Here is a 16,337-nt window from a genome sequence, read left to right on the forward strand (position 1 = left end):
GAAGAAGGATTGAGGTAACAGGAGATTTAATACTGGTCCAGTAAATAGCCCCCATGAATACGATGGGAGTAGAGGGAGAATAACAATAAACTTCATAATCATTATGACATTTATATCCTGCCTTTCCCACCAACAAGCTCAAGGCTGCTTAACCTGCTGTCTCCCCCAGCCCCGCATCCTGCTGCTAGAGGGAAAGGACAGATAATCATAGTATTGTAGAGCTGGAAGGGACTACCAAGGGTCATCTAGTCCAACCCCCTGCAATGCAAGGGTGGCAAGATGGTGGCCACTCTCCATTCTGCATACAGAAGCCAAATGAACTAGCAGTTGACTCTTTCTTAGGTGGTAGTGAGAGAGATGGATAACTTTGCTGCACCTGAGACAGCATGCCAAGTTAGGGAACTGGGAGCTTAGACTGAGCAGCCATGGGGCTAGCATGGTTGTCCTCAAAATCTGCTGCTTTAGGTATTTGCCTCCTTTTGCCCCATGGAAGAGCTGGTCCTTCTGCTCCCTTTATCTTTATCTTTTTCACAAGCTCCCTGTTTTTCTTTTATGTATTAAGGTTGCCCCTTTTAGGTAGCTCTCACAAGACAGCTATTGCAACATTTAGTTTTACAGTATGTGAACCCAAATAGTTTATTGTGATTATGTTCTGCTGCAACACACCTGTGCACTTCTCTTGCGTGTGTAGACATGGTACTTTGGTTAGAGCCACATTCCATGGCATTTAGAAGCCTATGTAGAATTGGGAGAGAACTCTCAGAACTGGAAATTTGACAATACTACAGTACTTGTAGAAGAGTTGTATTTCCTTAGAAACACTGGTGAATGCTCAGTGGACAATAGCAGTGGAATCTGCGGGGAGCGTTTTTGGTAGGGAGAAATGGGTCTGCTTGATCTGGGTCTGGGGTTCTAGGGGAACCCGGACTACTTAATTTACTTTCCACACTATTATCAGTCACTTTCTACATCGCCTAAGTTAATGCAGTTTTTAAAAGATTTGAATTTTTCAATTGTCCAGATGCTTTTTTTGAACTTCCCATTTAGGGGTCTGACTGCCCATTAAGAAAACAAAAAACTTGCCTGTTTTGTTTGGACCCTCCCCCCCTTAACCAACCCTATTTCACCCCCTTCTCAAATGTTTTTGCCTGGCTGAACAATGCCTCTTTCGTGCCTGGCTGGGGGACTGTGAGAGGTGTGTGAATCTGTGTAGAAATTAGCCTTCTGGTAAAGTTTACAATTATTGCTCTGCCCACTTTTGCTTCTGTCCATGCCCCTCACTGGCATGTGGTCCCTGAAAGGTTATTCAGAATAGAATGTGTGGCCCTTGGTCTGAGAAACACCTTCCACTCATGATCCAAAGGCACTCCCATCACCATGTTGATGTTGAGACCATTACATCCGGAATCTAACATTAATGAACTACACCACTGCTAAGTCACTGAAGAGAGACATCATCTGAAAAGCAATTTTCCAGTCTTCCATAATGTGTCCAGAATAATTTAATGTGCATGTTTGTTTGTTTGTTTTAAAAAAGTAAAGAAAGGGAGGGAGAGAGAAGGTATAATCTCAGTTGCAGTGTGCTGCATTATTATCATCATCCTCCCGCCTCCCCCAATTCATGTTCAGAAATGACAGGTGTGAGCTTTGCACACTGGGGTATGCACTGCTTTGTCTTGTTTTGTGTCTAGTAAACACCTCCTCACCCCTTACCCTCCTTCAACCTCCTCTTCAGGAGCTTATAAATAGCAGGGCCAGCTGCCAGGGAGCCGTGAACTCTGTGAACCTGCTGTAACATTACCCAGGAAAGCAACAGAGAAGAATGGAATGCAAGTTCCCCTCTGACTCCCTGCCAGGTTATGCCAACTGCATATGTGGGAAACCAATTCTTCCTATAGCTAAGCAAGTGGAATGACCTGGTTGAGATGGTGCAAGAGGATAACATAGCGCAGGCTGTCCCTTGTAGGGATATCAACTTTTACAAACTCATTCAGTTCAATGCACAAAAGGCAGGCTTGGTGGAATCATGGGGATTGGAGAAGTACTATATATATATGGATGGATATAATCAATTTTTTTTTTCAAAAATGGGGGGGGGGAAGCTGTCAAAACGAGGGCTAAAATTGGTTGGTGGTCACAGAATGCTGACTGGTTGGGGGGGGGTGAGGTGCAAAACAGGTAGACAGGGAGAAACTGGAATGAAGCAGATAAACACCTGAATGGGTCAAGGCTGGCCCACCCATGAGGCAAACTGCCTCAGACAGCAGGATATGGAGGCAGCATATCCAGCCTCCAAGGAATGCATTGCCCATCAACTTTGGAGGGTTGGGCTGGCCCCCTCAAATATTTTATGGGGGGAAGCGACCTCAGCCCCTAGGCGTTGACTCCTATGTATCAATATCTGAGCTCAAGGTTCAGTTAGGTAGCCGTGTTGGTCTGACGCAGTCAAAATAAATTAAAAAATTGTCCAGTAGCACCTTAGAGACCAACTAAGTTTGTTCTGGGTATAAGCTTTCGTGAGCATGCACACTTCTTCAGATACACTGAAGTCACCAGACCCTTATATATAGTGGGAGGGGGGGGGTTCTTAGAAGGGTAGTAGTAGATGGGTGATTGACTCAATGGGTATGGTAAACCTGTTGATGACTGTTAATGACTGCAATTAGTCCTACAGGAAAAAGCAAGGGACCGTGTGCAAATGACCAAAAAAGCTTTAGCATATTTAATGAGACAAGAATCCAATATCTCTATTCAGACCAGGTCTCTCCATAGTTTTCAGTTTAGTAATAAGTTGTAATTCAGCTACTTCTCTTTCAAGTCTATTTCTGAAATTGTTTTGTTATAAGACAGCTGCTTTGAGATCTTGTATTGAATGTCCTGGGAGATTGAAGTGTTCTCCAACTGGCTTCTCTGTCTTGTGATTCCTGATGTCAGATTTATGTCCATTTATGCTTTGGCATAGGGTTTGGCCTGTCTCAGGGCCAGCTCTATGGCCAGGCTGGGTGGCGCAGGGTGCCATGGCGCCGGCCCGCCGGGGGGGGGCACCACACAGCTGCGCCTGCCCGCCGGCCGGCTGCTCCGCCGCACAGCAGCGCCCTCGGCGACCACGCTGCACGCTGAGCCCACCAGCCCGCCCGTCGCACTGGAAAACGGGGCGGTGGCGGCGGAGGGATCCGCCGCACCACGGCGCCAAAGGTGCTTAAGATGGCCCTGGCCTGTCTATCCAATATAGAGAGCTGAAGGGCACTGCTAGCATTTGATGGCGTACACCTCAAGGTCTAAGTGATCAGATTTGGGAGTGGCCAATAACAAGTTAATGGACAAGTTAATGACGAGGTCATTTCTTGAACCATCTGCTGAGGCTTTCTCTAAATGCCTCACACTTGGGACCAAATTCTCCTGTCACTTCCAGCTGTGGTCATCTTTTTCCACCACCAACATTCAATCTTCTTTCCAATGGAAAGAATCTCTTCTCCAAGCATTGCATCCCGTCCTCTAAGCATCACATTACCCTAATTACAGAGGCACACATGGCAATCCCACGGCCCATTATATTTGCACCTGGATGGGAAATGGGCTATAGCCTTCTCCCACCGCAGGCCAACCTACACTTTTCATCTCCTTACTAAGACGTCCAACTGCTAGAAGCACCCTTTGCTGTTGAAAAGGGAAGCTCTCAAGACCATCATTGCATGTAGCCAACATGACCTGCCAGCAGCAGGATAATAGCGTGCAAGGAATGTTAAGAGGTCAAGCATGAGCATACCCTGCGCAAACTGAAAAAGTGCAGGAGGAAATTAAGATATGAACAGCCAAGCCAAGCAACACTCCAAATGAGGCTGGTTGTACTCTGGGTACTCTACCCATTTACCAGGGAAGCTGCACATTATTGCTTCCATTCCCCAATGCACTGAGTTTGAAATCAGTACAGTGGTTCCTCAGTTTAAGAACAGCCCTGTTTACGAACTCCACAAAACTGGAAGTAGTGTTCCAGTTTGCGAACTTTACCTCGGTCTAAGAACAGAATGTGAATGGTGGAAGGGCACCGGCAGTGGGAGGCCTCATTAGGGAAAGCGTGCCTCGGTTTAAGAACGGTTTCAGTTTAAGAACAGACTTCCGGAACGGATTAAGTTTGTAAACTGAGGTACCACTTGTATACTGAAAATCACAATCCTATTTAAAATCTGTTTGTACTGCACAATGCTAAAAAGGAGGGTTTCCAAATATGTGGCCAACACCTGCAGGATCAGTCCTACCATTAGGCAAAAGGAGGCAGCCACTTCAAGCAGCAAATGCTGTGCGGGGGAAGAAGCAAAATAGCCACCCCAGCCATTCCCTTCTTGGAAGGCAGCCCTGTAGGTATACTATCCAGCCTGTTTTTCCCTCCTAAAGCAGCATGTTGCCTCAGGTGTACCTTTATTGTTTGCACCTCCTCCTATCAATGCTGTATTGCCTTGTTGTACTAAAGGGATGTTGCAACTTACAACAGAGTCTCAAAATCCCACCCACCCCCATTCTCAACACCTGAAGTTTATGCTCCTGAGACAGCTTTGGACAGAGTGCTTTCTGCACTCTCTCCACATCCTGCAGCTGAGATGCAAACCTGGGAATAGGCTATTCTGCCCATTGACAAAAACCACACTGACTTAGTGCCTTCCAAGGGCTCTGGACCATCAAATTACATCATCTGCTGTGGTCCTCCCAATCTACCATGTGAAGGTGCATCCAGCATCACTTTTTGCAGGGCTTTAACATCATCCACAGGCCTCATACTAAGCGCAAGTGCCTTTGAAATATCCTGTATTTTATTTGATAAGCCTCTAATTTATTCCCTTAAATGCTTAATTGCATTTAAGTTAAACCTTGTGTCAATTGCTTCGGAATATCATTAGGAGAGCCCTCTAAAATTATGCCCATCATTTTCTGGGTCATTAGCAGACCGCCCCACAAAAATTAGGCCATTAACTGTCTGGGATTCCCAAACACCAAAAGGTGCTTTTAATCCTTTGTTCTTTGGCCCTGTGGTCCTTGATTGCATAACACACCCGATCCCACAGTTAGAAGACTTTCATGTTTTCAGACAGACATTTTTGCTCAGTATGTTGACAACTCGAGTGTGGGCTCCTGGGCTAACCCATCATCTTAAAGCAGGGATGCCACCACCCCATTTATCAAGTTGTTGATCCGTAAAAATGATCATTAGCTGAAGTTTCTCCAATCCCTGAAGAAGTTTCTTGACATCAAGACTGGGGGAAGAAACAGCTTTGCTGTGCCAAGCATAGACTTTGAAGACCAATTGCTGTGCCAAGGATAAACTCAGTTTTAGCACATGTTGGAACTGGGGGGAAAAGGGAGAGGGAAGCAGCAGCCCCTTCCAGGCCTGCATGCACTTCGGATGTTTCTAGATGATCACAGTGAGGATTAAAGGACAGCATTAGCAACGTTGTCAGAGACGCTGTTGTAAGAAACTGCAGCCACAGCTGTCCTTTCAAGACACTTCCCATCAGCTCTTCAAACCCCTGGCTCTTATCTTCAAGAAGCAGGTGGCCACAGATAAAAGTTAAAGTGATCACTTTAAGCTCTGATTCTGAAGGACTTTAAAGTTTAGTGCTCATAGGCAGAAACAGGTTAAAGACCAAACTAGAGGTGAGAATGTGATTGCAGAATGATGTCACACCACTCTTCAGATTATGGCATGAGGTGAAAAATCTGATAGGAAATAATTATGTGTGCCTACAACCAAGAACCAGATTCAATGGACCACATTCTCTTAGATTGGCCTTTACATAGCAAGCCTCACCAACTGATGCTGGGTAAAATGTTGGACCTCCAGCCCATAACTCCGAGAAGAAGCCAAATAAGGTTTCTATTGGCAGATCGGGACAAAGATACGACTGCTCTAGTAGCTTCCTTTTTAGCCACAATTTTACCCAAAATGGTTCCCAATGAACCATCCCTTCAGGAAATTGACTGGGTGTGGCAGAATATCTAAGGGCACATGACCACAGTGTGACCACCCTATAACCCAGGGGTTGGCAAGGTTTACCTTGCCTGGGCTGGTTCACTCCAGCGGAGATCCCTTTATGAGCCGGATTGCACCCGCATGTGAGCGTGTGCGCCCGCAATTTCTGGCACCTACATCTGCGCAGATGGGATTTCTGGCATGCTCAGACGCTGGAAATCCTGCCTGCGCAGACACCGGAAGTCTCGATTTCTGGCACCACGGAAGCGAGTCCCCACACTGCGCTGGTTTAGTGCAGCATGTGGGGACTCGCCGAGCGGGCAGCTCAGTTCAGGGGCAGCTCGTGGGCCAGTTAAACGACCCCCATGGGCTGCTTGTGGCCCATGGGCCTTAGGTTGCCGACCCCTGCTATAACCTTTGACAGCTTCACCCTTGTCCTTTTAATTATGCCTGTGTTTTGAAACGTTTTATATTGTGATGCCAATAAAGGTATTTGATTTGAAACAACAGAGACAAACACACTTGCAGATTCCCCTCATTTTCTCTCCAAGTTCAAATGTTTGAAAGTTCTTCCCTTTTAAAAAATCAACATTAGCTCAGCTGTGCCCTAGGGGCCATGTGGTGATAGAACAGAAGGTAAAGCCTTCCAAGATTATCTTTTCCAGCAATTTTTTTGAAATGCTTATGAAAAAAAGTCACTGTGAAGAGATGGCCAGAAACATTATAACACTAGAGATGGCCAGAAACATTATAACACTGTGCACTATTGTATCATCTACTTATTTATTTATATCCCACATTCCACCCCCAACAGGAATTTAAGGCAGCATACAGATAAAATAAGAACAGCGAAAAACAGGGGGGGAAAACTGATGTCTCACTATTAACTAGACAATAACCTTATGACTTTTTGATAAATCTTCTTTGGGTGAGACTGTGAGAACCACTTCATCAGCATAAAGAATTATCTTAGTATCTAAAGAGCCATATTATATCCCATTGATGTGTACATTTTCTCTTACTGCTATAGCCAAAGCTTCAATCACAATGGCAAAGAGCACGGGGAATAAAGGACATTCTTGACTAGCTCCTCTAGATAGATTGCATGTTTCTGACATTCCTCCATTTCCCATTCTGTACTGGAGCTCCAAAAGTTAAGTCCAACCGATGAGTTCTGCACCCATACTGAAATATTCTAACTCTTTAAATAATATTGGAATGCCTTTTCTATCTCATGGTATGGGAGAATATCTACTGGAAAGATGAGTACCCAGAATTTTATTTATACTCCTAAAAGTTGTCCCAGCTGAAATACTGTCAAAATGGCAGAGATTGATGGAGCATCTCAAATCGAACCAAAACCCACCTAAGGTAGCTGCCTAAGGTAGCTGTCCACAGTAAACAGCAAATGTTTCTGCTAAACAAATGTTTTGTGTGGTGAGCTTAACCGCTTGACTGAAGCTTCTGTGCTGCATCACGCACAGAATGTACCCAACAAGATAGGAGGGTTGGCTGTTTCTTAGGCCATGAGGTTTTTTTCTTCTTCTCCCTCCAAGGCAGCGAGTTCCTCCAGAAGTTTCTCTTTCTCCTGCTGCAGTTCCTGCACCTTCTCTTTGTTTTTCTTCAAGCGATCCTCCAGCCACTGCATAAGAGGACCACTGATGACAGACATCTGGCTGCAGAGCTTCTTAGTGAACACTGGCGAGGAAAGAAGTAATGCAGTAACTGGTGAGATACAACCCTCTATCTCTACAGAGTGTCAGTGTACCAGTAAGGGTTTCCTTGGCACTCAATTCACTTGAAGGCTGACCTAACAGCCTGATCCTATACGGCATTAGAAATTCCATAGGCCCTTCAAAATTTAACAGCTTAGAGATACCTAACTGTGAAGGCAAGACAGGCACCAAAAGCTCACAGAGCAAAGATAAACCCATTAAAAGAAAGAAGCAAGACTACTGACAAGTTTGCATTAAGATACTCAGGCTAGCATGCTGGCAAAAAAAAAAAGAGAGGCTTGCCTCCCAGGCATGGAAGGGGGTTAGTGAAACTGGGAGCGACGTAATAAGGATAATGCACTCCCTTCAGCAAACTGTTCACATCTAAACAGAAGAGGCTTACCTACACATTTCAAACTGTTGGTGTGGAGCAACTATCATTTAATGTCAAGCCTCTGGCAATCAGGGTCCAAAGTCTGATGACTGCAAATGTTTCAAGTACCAAAATGTGTGGCACCTGTACTTTTGACCTGGAAATCCTTACCTGCACCATTGTGGATCTTGGTTATGGGATCCAGATGAGTAAGGCTAAATGGAGGAAGAGAGTACACTGGTGTCAAGTCAGCACTCCCACAAAGCACAAAAGTCAGTATGTTTTCTATCAGGCTTCACAAAACAACTTCCTCCAAAAATAAATGAAGACTACAATCCAGGTAGTTCTTCCCTCCCGGTCAGTTCATGCCAATGTCCACTTCCTGGACCACAGGAGGTTCCTTGGCTACTGACAAGGGTCACCACATGGTCCACATTGGATTTTGAAATGCTCTCTGCTGGATCAGACCCTCTAGTCCCAGTAGCTTGATTCCCACAGTAGTCAAGCAGATGCTTCTGCAAAACCAACATTTTCATGATTTACTTAATTCAAACCCTCTTTCTTCTACCCCAGCAGACTGCCAGGCGAGGGACAAATTACTCCTGCAGATGATTATAATGATGATGATTAATTGAAATTATATACCACCCTATACCCAGAGGTCTCAGGGTGGTTCCCAGAAAAGCAAAATATTAAACCACAATATATATAATCAAAATAAGAACAGCAACCCAATAACCCCCCTTCAAAAAAAACCCACATTTTAAAAGGGAATAGGGTGTCAATCAAATCAATGAAAAGCCTGGCTAAAAAGTAACATTTAGCCTGGCACCTAAAGATGTATAATGAAGGCGCCAGGTGAACTTCCCTAGGGAGAGCATTCCACAAACGGGGAGCCACTGCAGAGAAGGCCTGTTCTTGTGTTGCCACCCTCTGGACCTCGAGGAGGCACACAAAGAAGGGCCTCAGAAGATGATCTTAGGGTCCAGGTAGAGCAGGCATCCCCACTCAGCCCTCCAGCTGTTTTGGGACTACAATTCCCACCATCCTTGACCACTGGTCCTGTTAGTCAGGGATGACGGGAGTTGTAGTCCCAAAACAGCTGGAGGGCCAAGTTTGGGGCAGTCCTTAAGGTACTGTGGTCCTGAGCCGTTTAAGGGTTTATAGGTTAAAACCAGCAATTTTGAATTAGACCCAGAAACTAATTGGTAGCCAGTGCAGTCGGACCAGGATCGGTGTAATGCACTCAAACCATCTTGCTCTGGTGAACAACCTGGCTGCTGAATTCTGTACTAGCTGAAGTTTTAGAACTGTCTTCAGAGGCAGCCCTACATATAACGCATTGCAGTAATCTAACCTTGAGGATACCAGAGCATAGACAACAGTAGTTAGGCTATCCCTGTCCAGATAGGGACGTAGGTGGGCCACCAGCAGAAGCTGATGGAAGGCATTCTGGGTCACTGAGGCCACCTGAGCCACAAGCAACAGCAAAAGATCTAGGAGTACCCCCAAACTATAAACCTGCTCCTTCAGAGGAAGTGTAATCTCCCACACTGAAGGTTCGAAGGGGCTGAAAAGCATTCCCCAAGCAACACCCTCTGGGAATGATCATCCAAGTAGGACTGGAACCACCGTAAAGCGGTGTCACCCACCCCTAGTTCAGAGAGTCGTCCAGAAGTATACCATGCTCGATGGTATTGAAAGCTTCTGAGAGGTCTTGCCCCCCTTCTCCCGCCATCTGTATCAGCTTTTGGACGCCTTTGGGTCCCCCCTCAATGAAATTAGGCCAAGAGCTGCATGGAACCCTTAGGCTGCAGGCTGCATACCTCTGTCATACAGTGGTACCTCTGTTTACAAACGCTTCTGGTTACGAACTCCGCTAACCTGAAGGTAGCTGCTCCTGGTTGTGAACTTTGCCCGAGGATGCGAACGGAAATCGTGCGCTAGAAGCATGCACACAGCGGGAGACCTCATTAGCAAAAGCGCACCTCAGGATAAGAACGGTTTCAGCTTAAGAATGGACCTCTGGAACGAATTAAGTTTGTAACCAGAGGTACCACTGTACTTGATGGCAAAGGAGAGCAAGTGATAAGGGTATCCAAGTAAAGCAAAGAAGGGAGCCTGGCTCTTACTTTACCTGTGGATTTTCCTGTAAGCATCTTGCTCCTCTTGACACAAGATCCTGGGGAGCTCCATCATTGACTCAAGACACGCTTTCCCCATGGTAGTGTGAGGAATTATATGAACAGGAATTTCAATCCTTTCATACCTACAAGGGGAAGAATATTTGTGTTACTGTTCCATTTTTGGAGACTTGACAGCATAATTCTATGCGTGCTTAGTTGGAAGTCATTTTTATTTATTAATTTGAAGTATTTGTTGGCTGTCTTTTAGGACCAAACCCTCACAAGGGCAGCTTCCACCACACATATTCACAATATAAAATCAATACAAGTTTAAAACCATAAAACTATATTAAAATGCAACAGAAAAAGGATAAGAACTTATAAAAATACAATATTCAGCCCAGTAAGAGAAGTAAACTCTAGAAGAGCACAATATACACAGCACATACACACTGTGTTAAGTGGGGCTTACTCTAGAGAGGTGTGCACACTATATCATCCATAGATGCCAGGTGAAAAACAGGAACTATAAAGATACAAGCAGCTGGGCGCAACAATGGAATGTCTAGGCACACTTTTTTATAACAAGAATACAAAGATGAAAGTGAACGAACTGCAGCTAAAATATTATGTTCATTTTTCACATGGTCTAATCCTTTCCCTGCCCACCCCCCTAATATTCTTAAGCGGGTCTCTTCTCCATTTTTCAGAGAGTAGCTGGAAGTGGGGAAGCAGAAAAAACTTCTCCTTTCCTTCCACTCTGCAGTTTTAATCTGAAATATTAGGCACAGTACTGTGCCCAGAGCTCAGAAACTGCTCACGCTAATGAAATTCCCTGTCGCAAAATGCACCCAAAACAATGAGAATTTTGAACACTGGGCAGAAACATTAGCAATATTGGAACACTTATTCCCCTTCCCCCAGAATTGCCTAGAGATGAAGAATTGAGAAGTAAAACATAGCAGCACTGCTACAAATAAAAAGTAACCACTGAAGCTGAGGTTCAAAGAAAAGTGAGAAAGGCTGAGTCATTGAGTTTGCCAAACGCTCCTACTTAACAGAGCACTTACTCGGAGCTCTTTTGGGCTTGAATGGACTGGAAGCAGGTGAACAGAATCCGGCCAGTCTGGAATAAACAGCAGATTTATCTGAGTTAAAGAAAGAGATTATCATACAACAGGGTGTTTGATTATCCAAACCCCGAAAGAGCCACACATCTCTATGTAGTGACACCCTATTCAGGTGTTCAGGGAAGAAGGAAATATACACACTGGGTGGGATTCAACCAAGTTATTCCATGTAGCAGAACTTTCCCTTCTTCCCCACGATGCCCCTGTGCTCCCTAAATCTTTTCTGGATGATTGGGAGAAGCCCTATAACAGGTTTAGCACAATGAGCTGGTCTGGGGAGGGGGAGTCTTGTTGCAAGAGTGGACATAGTTGCACTGGCATACATCCCATTTCACACAAAGTTTCATTCCACCCACTGCTCTCCAGCCAGAGATTAAAGCTCACATTCCATTAAATGATAAACAATCCAATGGCACCTTGAAGACTGATTGCTGCAGAAGGAGCCTATTTAGGGAATATACTGCCAAGTGTGACGTTCATTGTCCCAATGAACATACCTGGGTTTTGTTTCTGTTTAATAGTAGTTGTAGGTGCACAATTAGAATTACTGTTGCTTTTGAGCAGGGTGATTAAACCCTCCCACACCCACACATGCAGTTGCAACAAAAACCATGCCCCCTTCCTTGAAGTTGTTGTTTACTATGGAAGATGACTATTGATGTCAATACCAGTGTGGTGTGTGTGTGTGTGTGTGTGTGTGTGTGTGTGTGTGTGTGTGTTCTTTTATTTCCTTCTCAGGTCATTCCTGGACAGCTTTGTGCATGTTGTCTTTGCATTTGTGTTCCCCTATTGTAACACCCACTGCTAAATTCTTCCAACATTGTTGGAGGAACATTATTCCTCCAATTACTGTTCACTAAACCACAGCACTAGCAATCCCCCTAATCCAGATTAAGTGGCTCAGAAACGGAACTTCAGACCATGCTTAGGTATTCCAAAGAAGACAGTCTGCCTTTCCCCAATGCACCCTCTTAGTATCTTCCCACATTTTATGCCTGTCCATTTTTAATGGGGCTCAGCAACATCTGCAGACCCAAGTATGGGGAAAGTTAGGGAGCCTGGATTTGCGGGTGTGCACTCTAAAACACAAAGGACCAAGCTGGGACCCTAATTACCTTCTCCAAGCTCATGCACTTGTTTCACTGAATTTATATGTGTGTAATCACTGAAACCAAAGTGACAAATCATAACATTAACAAATGAAAGGGAGAGACCTAGTCTACACCTCAACTCTAATTTTCTGTGCCTCGGGATTAAAACCACTCAGCTCACAAACAATGCTGAAATTGTAACCACAGCCAGAAGCGGCTTAGTCATGCTGGCCACATGACCCAGAAGCTGTACGCCGGCTCCCTCGGCCAATAACGCGAGATGAGCGCCGCAACCCCAGAGTTGGTCACGACTGGACCTAATAGTCAGGGGTCCCTTTACCTTTATGAGTTCACTACTTCAAGTATCTCCAATCCAGGGATCTTCAATGTTTTCAGACCCAAGACCCACTTTTAACCCAAACATGCATTTGGGGACCTATTTCTTAATCTCTAATCATATATTTGCATGGTAGTAATGCTCCTGTTGTGACCTACCTTGAATTAGGCCACAACCCACTAGTGAAGACAAGTGATCTAATCCAGGCTCCAGAAAGAACAGTGCATTCTTTTCAGAAAGGAACAGAGAGCAATACTGGCTACAACACAGGAATGGGTGTCATTTATTTACCTTTGTGTTTTTGTCATCATTGAAACAAGAGAAGATAAGCCCCACGAAGTCTTGGTCCATCATCTGATACATCGCTTGTGTGCAGAGGTCTGCAGGCATACAATTGGCAAAACAAATTACAAATTCTACATTCCCCGGCCTAACAGAACCCACTGGATCAAGCCAGACAAGGAAAGATCACAGATGTCATTTTTTTCAGGAACAGCAGAGAGCACTGGAGAAGAGATTTGTATGACATTTGAAAACAAAAGTTACCATACAATAATGTAAGCCTCTACAGTCAAATCTAAGATAGCCCTGAGAGTCCCTTATTTAATCATCTCCTGCTGCATCTTCTGGCTCTATTTATAGATTTCGATTTTGGGGCTCTTCTTCTCCCTGACTGGGGGGCAAACTGCTTTCTCCCCTTTTGCACAAACTGCACTTTCCCCTTTTTCTCCCTGCACACTCCTCTGTGAATAAAAACCGTATCTTCTCTTCTCTCAGTCTACCATTCCTCAGGGGCTCTCGCTTCATTATCACTTGGCACACAACAGCAAGCATTAGGTGGCCTTGAGGAGTAAAAGCAGGTAACTCAAACATAACAGTCTCCAAGGTGGACACTGGTAAATCAGGAATAGGTCACACCTAGCTGATATGGTTTGTAGGCCAAGCTAAAAATGCAACTTTGCTAAAAGCTAACTGTTGCCATAGATAGGATGTATGCAGATAGGAGCATGTTTTTATTAACCAATGAAATTGTACAAATGTACTGATCACGCTTCAAGCAGCCAATGCATAACATCTTGTGTTCAAGTACTGTAAAACTTTGTAGGGAAACCATATAAATACGAGCCTGATGCCTTTAGATTTTATTTTATTTTTTGGTGGGGGGACACACACACAAATTTTTTAATGCATTTCCTTCTTCCCAAGTCAGGTACAAAAAGGGCCATGGTGTGTGTTTTGCAAACAGAAAGTCTTTGGTTCAATCTTCAGCATCACCATGTTGGTCCCGGGGAGTCACTGCCAGTCAGTGTGGACAAATATTGAGCTAAGTGATCAGTGGTCTGACTTGGCATAAGACGGCTTCCTATGTTTCTATAATGGAACAAAAGAAGTGCAATCACCCCCAAAAGCCTATTGTAATCAGCAAAGATTCTTTGCCAGAAGCATTCAGCTCATACAGGTCCTGCTTGGTGGGAAAATGAAGGCTCCACCTGTCACAAGATCTTATCTTTGCATTATATTCTCTCTCTCTGTCTCTCTCATATACACACATACAAAATCTTTCAGGTATCTCACCCCCTTAAAAAGTGGTCCACCTCAAGTCAGCATATATTGGATGATGGACACATGTCTTACCCAGAAGAAAACTCTTACCTACGTGTGATGGCCAAACTGTTATGTGGGGATGAGAATGATACCAGCCGACAACTCTTGTAGGCTGCCCTGTTAACTTAGCCAATCTGTGTGTTAGTTAAGGTTTCTCCAAAAATTAAAAATAACTCCCAACTGCAAACCTAGTCATGCAATTAAAAATACACATGTTCTTACATTTGCCAATCTCAAACACGCGCACATACTATTATTATGAAATGCTCTTTCAGAACAGCAAAGGAAAGAAGCAGAGAACTATGGGCAGGACATTTCCCTTCTAGGCCATCACTTGCAAAGTGATTTAAGTCACTTTCCCAAAATCTCATGCCCTTTGAGGACTACCTGCCTTGAAAATACTCAAGTGATTACCCCATAATTTCTGTCAAAGGATATCTCTGCTTCTGTTGAAGCAGCTGAGAGCTGCTCTGGAGAAATCTCCACACGATCTTTTCTCTTATCTGACCGGTGTAGAATGATCACGGAGTGTATATGAACTATTCGGTTAGCACCAACCTGTGGATAAATGAAGAAAGACATATGAAACACAACATTGCACGTGCTTACTTGGGCATGCATCCCACTGTATTAAATGGAGCTCACTCCAGGTAGATGTGCATACAATGGCAGCAGCAACACATTAAGATTGTGATTCCAGGATATGCTTACCCTCACTGAAAAACCCTTCTTCATTTTTACATCTCGCACACATGCAAGATCATTTAAGCAGATATTAATTTATGAAAACTTGCTTTCAAACTGAGCAGACTCTGGGGTTGCGGTGCTCATCTCGCGTTATTGGCCGAGGGAGCCGGCGTATAGCTTCCAGGTCATGTGGCCAGCATGACAAAGCCGCTTCTGGCGAACCAGAGCAGCACATGGAAATGCCGTTTACCTTCCCGCTGTAGCGGTTCCTATTTATCTACTTGCACTTTGATGTGCTTTTGAACTGTCACAGGGATTCGAACCGCCGACCTTCTGATCAGCAAGCCCTAGGCTCAGTGGTTTAACCCACAGCGCCACCTGGGTCCTGAATATGGGTAGGCGTGTCTAAATAACAATGCTTTAGGAGACATGGAAAAGAGTACAGCAGTGGCGCCTGCTTAATCTCAATATGCAAGGAGTTCCAAAGTGCAGGAGCTGCCACACTACAGGGTTGCGATTTTACGAATGTGGAAGGGGTGTTTCATACCACCTGCAGCAGTGTTTTCTGTATGTTTTTAATGTAGATAAATTGATCTTAATTCTATTAATGCTTCATTATTATTATTTTTTAAAGATCCTCCTACGTTTTCAGCTCTTCTAATTTTTTTCTGCGAGCCGCCCTGAAGAGAAGAAGTGATAAACATTATGACCAACCGTCACTGTGCAAGTCAGTGGGGCCTACTCCCCCACTGAGATGTGAGGGTTATGGCTGCGGCCTGTAACGGATCCGCCCAGAAGGTAAGCACCCTGCACCCAGCGGGACTTCCAAGCCATCCCCTGGTCCCTCCCCGGCAGGATTCCCCGGCAGCAGCAGGACGCACTCCTTACCTCGCCAATGCAGAGGCCCATGACCTCCTCTTGCTCAGTGCTCAGCGCGTGGACCATGCAGACGAGGAAGGCGTCGGCCTCCAGGTGCGCCGCCTGCAACGCCATCGCCGCCCGCTTCGCTCTTCTTCGCCGCTCCTTGTCTCCCCTCTTAGAGGGGAGGCCGGGGATCACTCAGCCGGTAGCAGCACATGAGATTCTTTTTGTTTCTCACGGCTGTGGGTCCAAGACCAACGTTAGGCGTTGCAGGGGGGGTCGGACTAGATGGCACTCAGGGTCCCTTCCAACCTTACGAGTCTGGGGCGAAAGCGGTTAGGAAAGCAGTTCTGCGGTCCTGAGCATCGCTTCCGGCTAGGCCTCTGCTGAGAGGGAGGTAGTGTTTCCTGGACAACGCCGACTTCCTGTCCATTCGCAAAAGTGTCCGGC

General features: G+C 45.1%; 1 protein-coding gene across 1 annotated transcript; it reads right to left on the bottom strand.

Annotated features, from left to right (window-relative positions):
* Nucleotides 1-6,726: 6,726 nt before the first annotated feature.
* BRCC3 (BRCA1/BRCA2-containing complex subunit 3) lies at nt 6,727-16,322 on the bottom strand. The gene is made up of 8 exons (XM_088664565.1): nt 15,915-16,322; nt 14,777-14,897; nt 14,388-14,474; nt 13,026-13,114; nt 11,247-11,302; nt 10,188-10,319; nt 8,222-8,265; nt 6,727-7,660 (listed from the first exon to the last, which is right to left on the bottom strand). The coding sequence occupies exons 1-8, from the start codon at nt 16,017-16,019 to the stop codon at nt 7,482-7,484; spliced, it is 813 nt and encodes a 270-aa protein (XP_088520691.1). The 5' UTR covers nt 16,020-16,322; the 3' UTR covers nt 6,727-7,481.
* Nucleotides 16,323-16,337: the final 15 nt, after the last annotated feature.

Source organism: Zootoca vivipara, chromosome Z2 (genome assembly GCF_965207765.1).
Source record: "Zootoca vivipara chromosome Z2, rZooViv2.hap1.1, whole genome shotgun sequence".
Taxonomy (NCBI): Eukaryota; Metazoa; Chordata; class Lepidosauria; order Squamata; family Lacertidae; genus Zootoca; species Zootoca vivipara.